Source organism: Tyto alba, unplaced genomic scaffold (genome assembly GCF_018691265.1).
Source record: "Tyto alba isolate M040663 unplaced genomic scaffold, T.alba_DEE_v4.0 Super-Scaffold_9, whole genome shotgun sequence".
Classification (NCBI taxonomy): domain Eukaryota; kingdom Metazoa; phylum Chordata; class Aves; order Strigiformes; family Tytonidae; genus Tyto; species Tyto alba.
Window position 1 is genome coordinate 23688876 of NW_024881330.1, and position 18446 is coordinate 23707321.

Genomic DNA, 18446 nt, shown 5'->3' on the forward strand with positions numbered 1-18446 from the left:
ATTTTACCAGACATATTTGACGTGGCTATTTGGAGCCTGCTCAACATGTTGATCATTTGGATGAGAGCGCTGCTTGGGAAGCTGAGAAAGTCCAGCTCCATGCAAAATACCTGTGGTAAGAGAATTTAAGTTTTTTAGTAGTTGTTTTCTACAAAACAGTTACACGTTGCGGTGATGTCATCTGTTTAGAACAGTTCATAAAATAGTGCAGATCCAAAATGATGTCACATCTTTGGAAGTTGTAGTCAAGATAATTCATTAAATATTAGAGTGCAAGAGTTGTGCACTTAACCCCAGTGATCTTGCATTAGCAAGAGACAAAAAAACCCCACTGCGTGTTCTAAAAATCAGCCATACACTTGCAATCAAGAGAAACATAATGCTCCTGAGAGCCATCATTTCAGAGTACGATCGGACACATCACTTAGAATTTCTGTAGAAAAAATCGAGACCATTGTTAACTTTCATGCTTAACATTAAAATACTTCCATATACGTGTCACGATTGGTACAAATTAGAAGGCAAGTTTGCCTAGATACTGTATGTAAATGTTCAGTTACTTAATCCAGCTGTTAAACACAGATCCATATACATTTATGAGATCTCCTGGGGCATCTGGTTTATTGTGAATTCTTCTTAGTGCCAGCACAGAATGCAGACTACAAGAAGCAGTTAAACAGGTTTCTAAATAGAATATCCAAAGCTAAAGACGATGCCGTGTGTACACTTTCAGATGGCTTGTGATGTTTTAAAGATGAGGTACAGTCACCAGAAAGAATGAGGGTTGCAAAAAAATTCACAAATTAAGTAGTTTTAAAAATTTTTACAAGGCAGGAAGTAGGTTATGCAGCAAGCACTACTGTTACACAGTTTAGTGCAAAGTTACTCTTTAAATAAACAAAGACATTTTCTTTTGTCTAATTAAGCATTCCATTGAAGCAAAAGGGATTTTTGCACAAGGGTGTCAATAACTTAGATTCCTTTTTACACAATGGACAATAATTTAAACAAAACATCAGCACTGAAAAAAACCCTTTAATTTTTAGCACACATGTTGATGGTAATACTTAAAAGCAGCATCCCAGTTGTAACAGTTGGCTTACCGAGGTTCTCAGCATTATGTGAGTGAAAATGTTATTTACAGATGGAGAAAGAGAGAACATGTGTTTATTTCTGTGTGGTCCCCCACCCCTCGGTCCCCCCCAAGGGGCACGGTCCCACTTCCAATTCAGTTGTGGGTAAGAGTTACTTGAACTCTTGTGTGTTTTCCTCTCACGCACTGTCAGCTATTATTGATACAGTTTTTATGTTTTTTCCTGGCTAGCTCTTTTTGTCACATGCTCATGGAAAACATGATGTCTTGTACACCATATCTGCAATGAGAAATGTCCCTCTACTGTTACAAGTTTCTCGATAACGACTGAAGCAGAATTAAATCTGGAAAGATCGATGCCAAGGGCAGCAAAACCAACGCACAAGCAGCTGACAACAGACAAAAGTTTCTGATTTTACCGATACAGGTTTTACACCTATGGGATGCATAATTCAGGAGAACTCATACAAACAAGATAAAGTTAATTTGAATAACTGTAATAATTGTTTCATTATTTCTTTAAGTAGATTGCTTCAAGGAATGAGTTCTGAATGTAATGGGAAGCATGGAAACAATATCCTAAACTTAAGCCCTAGGAGAACTACTCATATTCTAATCGACACATCACAAACATAAATTTTGCTAACAATTAAAGGATTAAATCTTCAAGATTTGTCTGGTGTAATTAGTGAAGCAAAATTACTGACACATTGCCCTTGTACCAACAGGTCTCCTTGCTTTTCTTCTCTGACTGCCTCCTCTGCCTCTTTTAAATATCCAGACCAACAGCTTTGGCTTATTAATACTGGAAGCAAAGAAATGACTGCTTTTTGATACTTTATTTTTATCTTTTACAGTGTTTGGTCATCCAGAAGTATTCACATCAACCTGAGAGGATTCACCACCACTGCCACTAAGTGCTCAGTCTAGCTGGAAAACCCATCTCAGGTTGTGAAAAGGTTACCTGGCCATCCAAAACTGGGACTGTCTTCTCACAGCTCTCCAGTTTAGAGGGGATGCTCCCACTACATGCCTCACCTCTTCCTCCCAGGAACGTAACTCTCTCTGTGTAGAGATAGCACAACTCTTTCCTTGCCATAACGAAGCAATCTCAACGCTCTAATTGGATATAGTGTTGCTCTAATACTTTTGTGTCAAAAACTCTTTTGTAAGCACATATGTTTCTGTAACTAATTCTACTGTATTCCAAGAATTACTTCATGCTTTCTGTATTCTGCGTTTCTGCAGCAGTACGGCGCTGATCGGTAACACAAGAGAGAAGCACAACTTGATGGCTTTTCAGAAAACCAGCATAACATTTATAACTATTCAGCGGCGGCATTTCTAAATCTTTCTCTAAGATTTAAGATCAGTCTAAGATCAGTCACAAAGCTACCGAGCCAGCTAAGCCAGACACAGCAGGTTGCACCTGAAGAGCATTTTAAAATTTGAATGGAGATGTAGGAAATAGAGGAACTCACCGTAACCTGTCTGGGAGACGAGCTCAGCTGCCCCCCCGATGGGCTTCGTGAAGACGCCCATGATTCCTTTCCCCACTCCTGAGATGACCCCTCTGGCTTTATGCCCGGCGGAAGCCTGGGCCTCAGATACTCGCTGAAAATTCTGCATCGGCTGATCCACGATCCCAGCAATTGCACCTGGAAAAACAAGAGCCCCCAGTAATTAGTGAAGATTCACAGGAAATCTTACTACTGGACCTGAATGTCACTTGGATTACAAACTGTACCCCCCCCTTCTCATACAGCTATTTACATGTCACCAATTAGCTAAACAATACCTTCGCTTCAGTTTAAGTTAAATCTTGACTTCCTTTTTTTTTTTTTTAAACATTCTGATTATTTAACTTGACAGTCTGTTTTCATCTTTCATCTACTTTCGCTAAATGCTTTTGCTGAGTTAGTTTATTTAGCTCGTTCTGTGTAGCAATTCTGAAAATGTTGGGCTTGGAATAAAATGCACCAGTTTTAGAAGACTTGAGCTGCTATGGAAATGAGATTTTCACGTAAGCCTGAGATTGACTTCATGAGAATAAAAACTGCCTGTATTCAATAGATCATTTTTATATCCTCTTCCACTGCCAGAAATGTTCATAAGCTAATGCAACTTTTGATTTATCACTAAGATTAGCAGAATTAGACTTTGAGACTTTTTGTTACTTTTTTGTGAAAACGATCATATTTTACTTTAATGCGTACGGGTCAAACTTTTACAAGTGACACAGTGACCTTCCCAGCTTTTAGTATCAACAGAGAACTCCGACTTAAATCTTCCTAAATGTAAACAGGTATGTGAGGTGGTACGTCTCTTTGATCTTAAGTTTACTCTAGCCACTTAACCACAGACATGTCTCTAGTTATTGTAATTTTGATAGATAAGCTATTTGGAAATCGCTGAGAGTACAAGGATTGGACAAAGTGACATTCGTTAGAAAACTGTCTGCCTAATCCGAGGCTCTTTGCTCAGTGCAAAGCAAGTTTGCCGCCTCCTTGGCTAGCTCTCAGTTTGCACCTTCAGCTGCAAATATTAAGACAGAACAATTATTTAAGGAGTAGAGCCAAGTGTCACCTTGGTAACCAGGCATTTTTACTGCAACCCAGACATCTTGAGGATTCTGCTTTGTATGGGGAAGCCAATCCAGACATAGTTCCACGGTTCAGACAATCACAGCCGAGGTATTTGGCCCCACGTGTTTACCAGCACGACATGCACTAGTCAGCTAGCCACTAACCAGTTTTCAGCTGGTTTTCGTTACCGTTACTGGATAAACGGAGAAGTTGTTGACTTTGAACAACAAGAACTAATATTGTCCTTGTACACTGGTGTTCTCTCCAAAGAAAAGACGAGGATTAGAAGCAGCACACACTTCCCCAGATCCTTGTCCCTGGGATACTATTATCAGCAATTCAAGAAACTTGTATTCCCTATAAATGCCTCCCTGTCCTCTTAGAGAGATTACTTCCAACTTCTATAGGAGTATCCTTTACTGATAAATGTATAGTATTTCCCCAGAAAATGCTGGTCTATTTTTAACGTGATACCCAGCTTTTATTGAGCTCACTCACTGAAGTTGAGTGTGCAGCTGAATGTTCACCCTTTGTACCACAAATACCACGAAGCTTCCTTAATGCCACGCCATGGAAATGATACAATTTTCGATTGAATTCTGTTTCATTAGTACTTACCAGCTGCTCGACTAAAATAATACCCCAACACCGCATTACACAATTGGGATTGTTCGTCCAGTCTTTTCTTTCGTACAGTTGTGATACATTTGAAGGCATAAAACAATACCTGGTGTTCTGCTAAGTTACAGTATTATGTTACCCTGTGACCTCCTTCACCCTATCTATCGAGGTCATCCACAGCAACTGCACTTTCAGAACAGAAGTTACTGCCTTATTAAATGTAATCCATCTAAGTCCTAGCACTAGTAAATTATTTACTGCAATACACTTGAGCAATGTTATAAGGTAATAATAAATAAGAGCCTACTCCAAAGGACCTGTGGTACGCTCCAGGCACTTCTCAGCTGGAATTAGGCCCAGAGGACAAGGAAACAGAATGGAAACTGCTGTGACTGTGTTATACAAGATTATTTATATAGTACCCCAAATAATATATAGCTTAATTAGCCAGTTGTTTAGTACTTCCACACTTGCTGTTATTCTGCCATTTTATGCATGCTCTGACCTTGCTGTGAAGCCACTGTGCTTTCATACATCAAATCTTTTCACAAGTCCTGTCCTTCTACCTGCAAAAAATATAACCAATGATTTCCTCTTCCCGCTCTGCTCACCCTTTGTAATCTCTTATCTCAAATTGCACCTCATTGACATAACTCATGCATGTGCTGTGGTCATGCCCATAAACCACATAATAAACTACAACCTTTTAGTTTCATTAAGGAATGGTTGGTCCTATCACCTTTGTGTGGGGAAGCCAGAACTGTGCAGCTCCTTTCCCGTGTGCGTCATGTGTGGGCAAAGGCAAAAAACAAAAGGTCAAAGGCTGAGCAACCTCAAAACCCAACAGCAGTGAGAGAACTGTGACACACACGTGAGGTTCATGGCATCTCGCAGCACAAGAAACTGCAAAGCAGATGTCCCCCGTGTCCATGTGGCTTCTTCCTTTCTAACATAAAGTTGGTGGCAGGAGCACCATGCTGGATGGATTTACCAAAGAAGGTCTCCCACCCCAGATTTCAGTAGGTTATCAGGGAAGCAGAGCATGGAACCACATGCAGCGGTTCCTCCCTTCCCACTCGCATTCTCGTAGTCTAGAGACAGCTACGGTGTCCTACTGCTGTCCCTGTCCCTTCTCTATAATGTCCCTTGCCCTTTTTTTTTTTTTTTTTTTTTTTAAATGAAACCATTATCCATTTTTCTTTCCTTCCTTACCCTAGGCATTCAATTTTATATGCATGTCCACATATGTACACACAGATTATGTATGTATAAAGAAAACCTCAATAAAATTAAACACCAAAGCAACAAAACAAAAACATATTCTTCCATTACTGGACCAAAGAGGTTCAAGCAACACCGTAACATCTGCTACACATCAGCTGGGGTGCACTCTGGTTGATACATGTTGCTCAGTAACCATAAAAAAGATACTTTGATAACTGCAAAATTCAGATAGTTCAGAGTACATCACTGTATTACTTCAAGAAGAATTTGTTTACAGGCAGCGACTGGTTCGTGCACAGACTGACAATCTCTGGTGAATGCAGCACGGCTTACAGAACTTAGCAAAGCTCGGGTTGCCTGTGACAAACTTTAAGACCAAGAAATAACTGGAAAAAATCCCCCACGAACAGAAACTGGCCATGCTTTGCCATGGGGCTGGAAGCTAGCCAAGCTGAAACCATTTTGCTTCTTTTCCTTTTCTCTGTTGTCCTTCAGGATTGCCGCAAGTGTTTCACACCAAAAATACGGCTGAAGCGTTGTCTCATCACGGCAAACATCACATAAAAATACAGCTAAAGGAAAAGAGCACCCGTTGGTGTGCACTAATACTTTTGCAGAATTAGTGCGTGGAAGAGCATAAACCTTCAGGGTTAGCACTGGCTCTTAGTATCTTGCTTGTAGACAGGCAAGCTTAGAGTGGCAGTTGCACAGCAAGAACGACCACCACCAACCTTAATAACAAAAATCTGAACTTCTGAAATCCAGGCTTTACCTCCTCTAGCAGCACAGTTACACTGTCAGTCAGTATTACTATCAATTCACTTTCCCCAAAAGCAAGGAGTAACTGAAATGTCGAGCACTTTTGTCATTGTGAGAAATGGCTTTTCTACTAGTTGTCAGCTTTACAGTCATGCAGAAAGGCTCAGCTTCCCAAAAGGAGGCACTTCAACACGATATTCTTCACTAGAACCAGTAGTTGAAAATAAAGCCTATAGTTTCAATATTCTCTTTTACATGGTTATAAATTATTATTTTAAGCTTGACCCTGTCATACAAAATGCAAAAGACAGTTCCTTGGTAGGGAGTGCCGATCACCTAAATAGTTTAAATACAATTTCACTGCAGCTTTGTCTAATCATATAAAAGAAAAAACACACCTATCATTATCTTTTGCTTTTTTTCACACACAGATGTTACTAAAATGACCCCGAAGTCTCCTCCAAACTAGAAAAGAAGATGACAGCCAGCCAAAGATAACAATCAAATCAAACAACACCCTGGCAGTGCTTGAGTCATTTAAAACGAGACAGGACAAAGCACTTAAGAATGTACCACAGGGAACAACTTGCACTGAGGAAGAGACAAGAGTACACGATTTTGGCCCTAATTCAGCAAAGCACTTAAGCATGTGCTTAAGAGCTCTGCTGCATCAGGGCCACCATGAGCCAGATTTTCAGAAAAATCAGAAATGCAACTCTTTTTCTGCATAGATACCACAATGTATTGGTGAACGTATCTTACATGCCTGTGCCCAGGCATGAAATCTGCATTTGTGATTCTTTAAGCTGCTTTCATGAGTCAGATGGCTTTTACAAACATGACAGTACTGTGACTATCCTAGAAATCTTCTGCATACTTCTCAATTTTACAATTAGAAAGTCATAGAAATTATGGCTTCAAAGGGTCTTGCTCTCTGCATTCCTGTGCTCCTCTGAACTCTTCATCCTTGTGAAGGAAAACGACATAGTAACTCTCAGATTAATTTTGTTATGTATGAAGAACCTGGAAGTGTTTTGAAAGTAAGCATGTTCATGTTTACTCCGAACATGCTGGTGAAAGAAAGCAGCATAGTGACACCTCCCCTTCAACTATCACTTTTTTTTTGTGAAGCCAGAATATTCTTTAAACTAAATGGTCGGGACAGAAACAGCTTTCTGGCACCTTTGTAAAAAGTGAAACGTAGGTCTATTCATAATTTAGGTCTCGACACAATTTACATGAATGTTGCTATGTATACAGAGAAAATATGCTTTTTAAAAATCAGTTTTAAATAAAAAAATTACGCCCGATACAAATTCAGTGACTACTTCTGATTCCTGCCTTACTGAGAGGTCCCGTATTTGTCAAGTCCAGCTACACAGTAACTGTAGCTATTTATCTGCAGGCTTCCTTGCCTCTGCTGCTAAGAACAGAGGATTTTAGCAGGGAGGAATCTCTAAATAATAATTGTGCAAGAACAAGATCCTAGCTTGCGGAGGAGCACTGTTTAAATGCTAATGTGAAGCTCGAAGTTTCTAGCATGAAGTCTGATTTCTTAGGAAATCAGGGACACTGAAATTCTAACTCTTTTTTTCAGTTTTGTTTTTAACTCAGGCATACGCCCGCAAACAACGGAAGCCTTGTGCAACAGGCACGGCATATTTGTGCACGCATGTTCTGAGTTCCTGACTTTCCTGAACAGCAGAAACTTTGCCTTGTTACAGCCAAATCAACAAAGTTTTGCTCTTTACTTCAGGCTGTACAGCTGATGCTTTTAGCTGCAAGTGCTCTGGTGGGTCAGTGAGGGGGAGAGCCACCACATTATCTCGCTGTCTTACTAGTAACTGAGCCCAGACCACCAAACCATTTCACCAGCACATATACACCAGGCTGACACAGTGCTTCTGAGGCATAATCTTTCATCTAGCTACTCAACCTGACTGCCCTTAGTCCAATAAAACAAGAAGGAAAAATAAAACCTTCTCCGAACTGCCTTTGATTTGCAACACCAGTAACAGCTTGCTATTGGGATAGTAGCTACTAATACATGCAATTTCTCCTTTATGCACATTTCTCCCAGGACACTCGCTTGCCGCTTTACAGGCATTATCAAATGACAGTGCTTCACATCATCTAATGTTATTGCTTAAAATAATTTCCAGTAACTTAACCCAAACTTGTAACATTTTTACCACTTCCTCTTTGGGGCTTTCAGGGTTGCGGTTGCAAATTTAGCAGTTGTGTACACTACTGGAGATTAGGAAAGAGGACAAATCCTTTCAAGCTTCAGCTCTGCTAACCTTTTGCACTGGACTGCTTTTGGTCACTTTGATCTCTAAGGGATTCATACTCTTTAATACGTACTGAGGAACTCTGCCAAACAATACAGTTCTACATTCCTCTGCTGTGTGACAAGTAGAAGTAACCTAGAAAATCCAGCCCCTTACTGCAAAACTTCTCATAGAGATTTTTTCCAGTGTGGGTTCGTTTTCAGATTTTTAGGTTCTGTTTTGAAATGGCCAGAGTAATCTTCACTTCTAAGCAAACCACTTGGCTGCTTGATGAATATAATTACACTGAATCAGGATGATCTGGGTCTCTTTGTAAAAGCAGAATTCCTCATCAAAGCTTACTTAACATCTGCACTAAGTTCAAGTGGTTTTCAAACAAAACCAAGAATCCCTGATATCTACAGCAAAATCAAGCAGGTTCGGAAGGCATTCCTATAACTCCTTGGAAAGTAAACATGACCATGATGACGTCTTTGTGCTGACTTAGTTACAAGTCACCCTGCCCAATGCATAATTATTCTTTTCTTCTCAGATACGCATCGTGTACCAATGAAAAAGTTATTTCACAAACAGAGTGCATTCTATAGCTGCAATTATTTTATCAGCAAAATCATATACAAAAGTCACTAAACCCTGATAAAAAGAAACAGTATCTCATATATACTGTGAGGCCATTTCACAAGAAAATACCAAAACAAACAGAATTTGCAATTATAACTCACATGGAGAAAAGGCTGGTGAGCAGATCAGACATCAGTATTAACACTCAACTTGATATTTAATAGTATGTTACCTAGAAGGCTAATGCCTAAACGAGAGAGCCCCTGTCTCAGTCCTTCTCCCAGGCTCTCTGGAAGCTGCCTTCTCCATTCTTCTTGTCTGTTGTAATGCTCCTCATCCAGTGACAGCCTATCCATATTGCGAGCAAGACTTGTTGCCAGATTGGTAATTGACGTCAGTGTACCTAAATACATGGAGATGTACATTTGGGTCTGCATCAGAATGCTTTCATTTAAAACACAGAGACGTTCTATGCCTCACTGCAATACGGAGCTTACGAGCAGAAGAGCAAGACAATTGAAAAGTCACCCATGTGCAACATGCTTTAGTATTTGTTAAGCATCACCACACTGCTTCTACGGTCCACGGCACGCCTTTTCATGAGCCCGCACCAGGTTTGCCTGGCTGCTGGGAACTGCAACTCGTCCGAACATCCTTCCCCAGCTCCCAAACTTCTGTAAGGCTGACCTAAATGGGGTGGGTGTGTGGGTGTGCGGGTGTGTGTGATGGAAAGGTAAACAAATATTTACAGACGGAGCTCAGGAGGATGTGTCCTGAGGGAGCCCAGAGCAGGAGCGAGGGGCTGGGGCTGCTGTGCCGTGGTCCCTCCCGCACGGCCGAAGCCACGCGATGGCACTGTTTATACAGACTTTGCAAAACAAAAGTCTGCTGCTCCTGTTCTCAGGCCAGCCCAGCCCCACTGTCAAAACCTATCCACGTACTTACACAGCTATGACAACTGTATCTACTTTAAAAAAAAGAAAAAAAAAAAAAAAAAAAAGATGAGGCGACAGAGTGTAGAATTTCTGATGGTTAGCAGAAGTACAGAACACCTTTAATATTTCTGCAGTTATCACATGAAATACTGGCTGAGACAATCTCCATTTCCCACTGGGAGGTTTAAAATTCTGAAGTTTCTGAAACATTCTTATGCACTGTCGTTAAGCGGTGATCTGTTTAATACATAAGATGTTATATGGAAGCTTTGTTACCCTCCCAGCATTTTGCTGCAGCCCTGCAAGCCAAACAAAGCTGCAAGCAATATCGTTTAAAACTTTAACACATCCTTTAACAACACACGACAACAAAGCAGTAGTTGGAGCAACAAAGTGAAAGCTCTACCTTTGGAAATGTGTTTTACAAATGATGTTGTTCCTCTGGAAACTCCACTGACAAATGCTCCTGGGCCTCTGGTCAGCCCTTCATAGGGGAGCCTAAAGAAATCAGCTATGCCGTTCCCTATGCTTCTCACCAGACTAGCTGGGCTTCCAAGAATTTCCAACGATCCGACAACCCAGCCTGTGTGGAGAAAGAGGACACATGTTACAGCTGCAAAAACTGCAGAAGCAGCAGTTGTGAAAAGGTTATTCCTTAATTATCTTTTTCACACTAGAATTCATTGCATTATGAACTTCCTTTGAGCAAAACACAGGAAATAACTCATCTACTATGAATTCAGAAATGGCAATCTTTCATACTTCGTAAATCAAAGAAATCCTTTTGGCAAACTCACAAATAGCTTTAGAATGACTTCCTTCCAGGAGCTTCCCGTATTTCTGCTAAAAGTGTGCGAGGGAGGTGGATGCTAGAGCCTCACGGCTACGGGGGAACGGGACTGCAAGTTCAGATCTCTGGGTCGGTTTTAGATGCTATAAGGCAGCGTTGTGATTTCACATCCTTATGTGATAGAATTGTGACAGGGAGTTTACACTGATACAATGTACTGCTTTACGGGAGCGTGCAGGTCAATTGCTTGATGGAGTGTTAGGAAAGGGGATGCAGATTTTTGACAAGTGCTTAAGAAGTTATTTTAAATCCACCCCAACCCTTCTAAGCTGATCATTTTCTTTCAGAGTGCAGTGAAAGCCAGACAAATGTCTTTTTCTCAGTGCAGTTGTGTAAACAGCAATGACATCTACATGCTGATTAGGTTACTCATAGGGGAGTATTCCTTATGCATATCCCAGGAGAGGTATCTGCGGATCTGGTTTCCTATATAAATACAGGGTTGCCAGCAGCTTGCTGGATGGCCGAGCGCGCAACAATCTGTTGCTGGAAAGCTGTTTGCAGGTCTTGCCTTTCTCAGGCTGGTTGGCAGCAGATTTATTAGGGAAATAGTGCTGCATAACTTTTTTTTTTCGGCAGCCCAGAGAGAGCGATTTAGAAGCGGCAATAAACGTTAAACGGGACCCGCCCGGTCTCCCAGCCCTGGTACCATGAATTTCAGCTGGCACTGTCAGAACGACACAAGGCGTGACAGGGCCAGGAGAACTGAAGGATGGACAGACTGGCCTCCTGCTCTCCCGCCGAGGGCCCTTGATCTGCACTGCCCTCCTCATTCCCATCTCATCACCACAAACTCCTGCTACCCAGATGCTTTTCTTGTTTTCTCTTAACCCCTCCCAGTCACTCCCGTGGAAGGTTGAATCATGAAGCTGAACAGAAGAGAGAATGTTACTCATATGAAATGAATTAATCTCATACTATCATTCTAAGCTCCCGGAAAATCTATTATTCTTGTTGAATCTGTCCCACATTTCAGCCCTGGCAGGTTGAGAACTCCAGTATAAGTAGTATAAAAACCGGGAACCACAGTGGACGTAAGGGAGAGGGTGGAATGGACTATGAAAACAAGAAACAAGTACTACTGGCAACGTGACGAGCAGAGCGGCAACGAGCGCCGTGGCCTCGCGGTGCCGGCCCTGGACCGGAGTGTCCCCCTGGCAGCCCTTCCCTGCTGGGGACCAGGGGAAGCCAGCGCTCCAGGCTGGGCCTGCGACTCCCTCGCTGCAGTATTTTTAATAAATTATCCTTGCCACTGTGTGAAGTGATGAAAAGCTGGAGGGGTGGGGAGGCATGTACAGATGGAAGAGATGCTCTTTCTGCTTTTTCTGATCAATAACAATGCAATAATCCCTCACAGCTTTTTTTTTTTTTTTTTTTTTTTCCCTAAATATTTTTGGCATTCCTTGTATTGAGGTGGTGGTGTGATGGAAAGGGGCTGCACAACACCGTGGCTCACTGCCTTGCTGCCCTGCAACACCCCCAGCAGGCACTGGCAGGCCGGGACACGGGAGACTCCAACTCCACTCACCTGTTTGATCAGGCAGCGTGTTCAGGAATGAAAACCGGATTAAAACCGGGAACGAAACCACTTAAAGACAAAGCTGAGAGGTTGCCTGGTATCCTGGGGATGGGCTGTTGCTGTCTGGCCCTGGCCTGTGTGCAGTCAGTTTTGGGAAGCTCTGGAAGGCGTGTGCTCACCCTTGGAGAGCACATGGGAGGAATGTGCAACCTGTGGCAAGGGTGACCCTCCTTGGCCAACGCTCAGAGCAACAGTAACGGCTCCTCACTGCCGGCGTGGACCACCCAACCCAAGGAGGAAGGCGTGGGAGTAAGTCAGGAATAGGAGAATGATGAATCAGGAATAATCCCTCAGTTCAGAAGCTCCGTCCTGCGTTTTACTTTCCAGAAATACAGTATCATGTCACGTTACCATTTCCCAAAGTATGCTTAGTAATTATATCCACTAATATGAAATAATTATGACTATATTAGCAGAGAGCCATGGCATTTTTTTTATAGGCAACTGCAGGGTTAGATCTGGCTGATACCAGTAATATTTTAAAATAGAGTTTTATTAACTTCTAAATAGAAGCCAACTTAATTAGAAAAGGATGAGAGATTTCCATTGCAAGTTTTGCTAATGTGAGACAAGCAATGCTAATCAGCATATTTGAGCAGAGCTCCCCAGCCCCATTCATTGCTTATGAGACATGGATTCTGACAGCTCCTTTGCAACATATGGGGCACCCTGATATGTCCCCTTTAGCAGGCTTTTGGGGCAAATCCTGCCCCCTCCCACAGGGCAGCAACGGTCTTGCACACAGCTAAGGGCAAAATGAGACTATATCCCACGTGGACCGCAAGGCATAGCTGTATGGGATTGCCATTTGTGCAGATGCTATGATTTATGCATGGGACAGTGGTGAGCAGAAAGGGGTCAAACAAGCTGTTGTTTTGCAGATTAATGTGGTTAAAATGCAGATGAGTGAAGTCCTCTTCCACAAGAGACCAATCCAAGAAGTGTAACTCACCTGATGGCGAGGAAAGGAGTTAGGGTTTGCAGGACATATAAAGCTTTTTGCTTGATTTTTTTCCTCCTTTTAAGATCTGTTGACACAGCCTTTTGACAAGTGTCACAAACTCTTCAAAATAAAGTATCTTTTGCCCAAGTAAACACTAATCAATGCAATTTACCATTTCAATCATGGTAACCCCTTTTAAAAAATACATTTTAGTGCTTTCAGTGGGATTTGAGTAGTAACTAAGTATATACTTCTGTATTTCCCTGAAGAGAAGTTCCACTGTAGCAAACCTTATTTCTTATATACTTAAACTTGCTGGATTTCAGCTACATCATGAGCCCAGAGCAAGGGGTGGCTAGTGCACTGCTGCACACTGCAACGGTAGCGCAGGAGGAAAGACCAAGACCAGGCTCAGGAACCCCGAACTAGCATATGTGCCTCACATGGGATGTTGCGGATGAGAAGCCAGTATAACCCCAATTTCCTGCTGCAGCCTATCACCACTTGTATCACCACTTCTTGCCAGTTGTAGGGAGAAGCGTTCACACTGTGGATCATATCTGGCCACAGTCTCACCCTTAATTAGCAGGAAACTAGATCTCCCCTTTTGTACTGTGGGATTTGACTGTAAAACAAATCCAAACAAGCAGTGAAAAGAAAAACCTGCAAATTTTGCAAGCAAAATAATGAAAGAAAATAACGAATTGATGCACAATGTTCTAGTGCACAACTGTGTACAGTTGCCATAATTAGCTATGCAAGTCAGGTGTGCACACAGTGAAAGACCAGGTCAGCACCTCACGATTTCTATTTATAAATACCTGAAATGCAAGTGTACAATTCTGGAAACTGTGAACAGAAATCAGGTTGCAGCTGTGCTTGCAGCACAAATGGAAGCATCAGGATTTCAGAAAATCTGACAATTAGTATTGCAGGAAAATAAATCCCATGGTTCAGTGTGGAGTGATCACACATTACTTGTGTGTGATCACGGAGGAGCTTCCTCCTGTTTTAGGTGCAAATTCCATTCCACACTAAGACACATCAGAGACCAAATTTAATGATTCCTAAATTAATATTTATGGGAAACAGAATGTACCTGCTAACCCAATAGACTAATTGCTCACTATTAATCCTATATGGGAAAAAGTTAGTAACAGCAAACTTCATAGTTCTTGGATCAAAGGACAACAAACATCTGTGTGCCAGTTTAGCATGAAGGCTGTATGAAGAAAGACAGATTTCTAATCATAAACTGCAGCCAAAAGGAGTTTTAACAACAAAACAACATTCAGGGCTGTAATTTACTTCTGAATGCAGAGCAACATGCTGAATAATTTGATTAAACATAGTTTTGGGGAGTTTATGTGAGGAATGTGCGTTGATTCTGACTAGTGCTATAATATAAAATGACAAAACCTAAGCCAGCTAGAATACTTTTTTATGCTGTGTTCAGGGTTTTGTAAAGCCTTCAGGCGGCTGGCTAATGTTTAGCACAAGTTTACAAATCTTCACTGGTGTCTGCTCAGCCATTTTATTTTCCTTCTGTTGTATGGCAGGACATGAAAGGTGTCTGAAAATATCATTATCAAATAGTGTCTGAGGAAAACAACAACTGTAAGGCTAACATCTAGGTTATTCATCTGAGAGAAAATCACAGAATCCTGGTACCTAATAAAAATGTTACATGTTAAGGAAAAGTACTGACCTGCTCTGAAAAGTGCTCCAGCAGCATAATGCATGGCCAAGGCATGGATAAGTTGTCTGGCAGTGGTGAAGATGGGTCCTCGCTCAAACACCGAGAAGGAGAGAGGAGTGTGATCTGAGGCTATGTACAATTTCAGTGAAGCGTGAATACTGACAAGCAGATTAACAGGTTGTATTGTTAATTTTCTTAACTTCACTGGCTTGACTAAAGCTCTTGCATGCTCTCTCACTTGTTCAGGCAGTATCAGGGTAGTATCTGAAGTATTAATGGATTGACAAGTGGTTTTGTTTTCTGGAAGATATGTATCAAACAAAGTCTTAATGTAGTAAACAAAGGTGTCTTCCACATACAGCCTAGCTGGTTTGAGCTCAAAGCTCAGGTCATTCATGTGAAACATGAAATTTTCTTCCTTGGAAAAAGCAATGCAGAGTTTTATAAAGCAGTTTTCCTTATAGCTTTCCAAATCTTTGTTACAAACAATGAGGTTGTTCACTCTGGACCACTGCATGGTCTCATTTTTCTCTCCTTGGCACAGCAGGACTGCAAAATGGAAATTGGATTTGCTGTACAACTGATTGTCCAGTTGCAAGTCTTCACAATACACTTGGAGACTATGAAATTGTGGGAGGCCTTCCATGGCGTCCCGCTGGAAGTCCTGCGACAGGGGTCTCAGGCAGCTGGTGGCTGGGGCCACGTGGAGGAAGACGTTGTCGGCTGTGAGACGCAGAAGTTCAGAGGACACTTTGTGGTTTGTAATATCATCAAATGCAGCAAGACTTAACTGAGTGATGAACATTTTCAGTGACAAGGTTTGCTCTTGACTTCTAGACAGGAGAGAAAAGGAGTTTCGTCACTTCGGATGTTTTGAGTTCACCTGGCATCTTGCTTTCTCAAAAAGCTATTGGGAGAGACATTGCTGACCCTCACAGACGTTCTCTATAACACATGGAAAACTCACTGTGCAAGTCCCATTAATGTTAATGGGATCTGGCAGCTTAATCAGCACAGTGAGTACCACCCAGGAGGTCTTCCAAGAGGTGGGATATTGCACACCTATGACAGGTTTCTCTTTCTTTCGTATCAGTCAACAGGGTAGTTTGGACAGGAACATCTCTATATACACAGTAATTCCCTGTTAGATTTGCAACAGAGCCAGGTATTAAAGCAAACAACAAATTCAATTCTCTGATAATTCATGTACAGCTTCAGCTGTTACAGTATTTTCCTGGGAGCTACTGCTGAAAGTTACTATTACAGACAATTCATTTCACATCACACGCAGCAAGTGCCCTCCAACGAAGCCACCACAACATTTTTAAACTGATAGCATGGAGAGCCTCCCGCCCTCCGGTGTTAACTGCCCATTGCCAGATTTAACTAGCAAGTGGGCTATTATGTACTGCTGATGACCAGTTTCTCAGGGATTAATACTTAATTACAGTGCAAATAAAAACAGTACAACAAATTCCACTCTAATTGTAACAGCATCGTTGGAGGCCAGGCATTGGAAACATCTTGGAAACAGGTAGTGTTATAATTGCGCTTAATGGAGCTGACGACTGGGTTGTGGTGTGTTATGGAAGTGGGAAAGTCTTCTAAAGAAGAGTGTTATAATCAAGTACAGTTAATTACTGATTGTAAGACTATTTCTACAGCCTTTTCACATCAAGCTTTCTACCAATTTTAGTGGGAGCTTTTATGATTACAGATGGCAGGACCTGGCTAAATACATTTTAAACGGATGAAGACACTCAAAATTAATTATGATGGCAAATGTCTTTCTTTAATGAACAACTTAGGACTTCTTTTTGTATCAGACATCTAGTGTTTACCCTAAAGTGACATGACTTTTGATGTTAGATTGTCCTTTTTTAACTGTGATATACAAAGCATAACATATGGTCTAAACATATGCCACAGAGCATGCTGCAGTATTAAACAAAACAAAAAGTTAAGCCAAAATTCATCAGTCAGTTAACACTTAGAAAGCTGACCGACCTCTCAGCACTGTTTGGCAATGCTTTTTATCATCTTTTATGTGCTTTATGTACCTGTTGAGGTTGATTTCGACGGGTCCTGCTCGTCCTTCTGGGGCCAAGGTTATAACTGTTGTTCCACACTGATGGGCGACGTCCACATAAACATAGCCAAAGCCAGTTAAGAACACAATCTAGTGGAGAGAGTTAGAAACATATGGAATGCTACTGAAATTACTACTTTTAATGTCATAATTTGAATTAATCCTATCACTGCCTTCTGGCTGAAATCTTTTACTTGAATCATGATACTGTTTCAGGAAAAACAGAAACAGATTTCAATACTTCAGAAAATAAGAGCTCTGATACTTGAAGTATTTAAACTGTACAGCAAGATGAAATCTGCACCTCACTCTTTACCTGTATAACTGAATATATTTTAACATTTTAAAACACTTCTTCTCCAGAAATAAGCAAGATGTGCTGGGGAGGGACAAGTTACATGAGAAAAAAATAAATAGGAAATTTTAAATTGTGATTTTGGATTAAGGAGAATGGCATATTTCTGGAGCTCTGCAAAATCTCACCTCTGGAGAAGAAAACCTAAATTAACATATTGCTACACCCTACCTCAGAGCTGGGTAGATGAATGGCCAGTAGCATGCTGCAAAACACATGAAGACTGAAAAATAAGTAACATTTTGGATTCATGAAGACTTGCTTAACAACTCGACACCGAACACATTTTTAAGCCATCTAAACTGGTTTTGTACGAACACCTTCACAACCGAGGTAGTGCCACAAAGAAATGACAAAAGCCTATTGAAAAGCATAAAACATCTAAAAAGGCATGAAAACGGGAACTTGACAACAGGTTTGTGTCTTGCTTACAGATGCGTAAACTTTCATTCTGAACAAGCTGTCCTTAGGAATAAATACTCTACTTAAAGAAATGATGTATTGTTTTTGGAGCTTAATTCTGTAATATTTCTGTGCAATTTCCCCCCCCCCCCCCCCCGCCGGAATATAAAAGATTAAGGTCTTTTCAGGTTTGGAAAACTCACAGCAGCCCTTGTTAGAGCAATCTGGCTTCTGTTTTCTTGAGGGGCTAATATCAACACAACTGTTTATTAGATTGTAATGACAGAAGCTATAATTTAAAGGAATGTAAACTCAACAAATATGACAAAGATATTGGTCTAGCACAGGTAAAAGAAACAGTTCTTTGTCTTGAAGAATCTTTCCTGCCGTTAACAAGTCACCAGAAGGAAAAGCATTTGGAAATTTAGTAGTATCAGCACTTAAATTGATTCTTGTTACA

General features: G+C 41.2%; 1 protein-coding gene across 4 annotated transcripts in view; it reads right to left on the reverse strand.

The window, feature by feature from the left end:
* The window catches only part of VPS13B (vacuolar protein sorting 13 homolog B), a 471233-nt gene that overhangs the window by 8793 nt on the left and 443994 nt on the right, over positions 1–18446 (reverse strand). For all 4 annotated transcript variants that reach the window (XM_042785990.1, XM_042785992.1, XM_042785989.1 and 1 more), the window contains 6 exons: positions 17201–17319; positions 15150–15973; positions 10476–10652; positions 9367–9537; positions 2575–2751; positions 8–110 (listed from right to left, as the gene is read on the reverse strand). In XM_042785990.1, the coding sequence (XP_042641924.1) occupies positions 8–110; positions 2575–2751; positions 9367–9537; positions 10476–10652; positions 15150–15973; positions 17201–17319 (1571 nt within the window). The remainder of the gene's footprint in view (positions 1–7; positions 111–2574; positions 2752–9366; positions 9538–10475; positions 10653–15149; positions 15974–17200; positions 17320–18446) is intronic.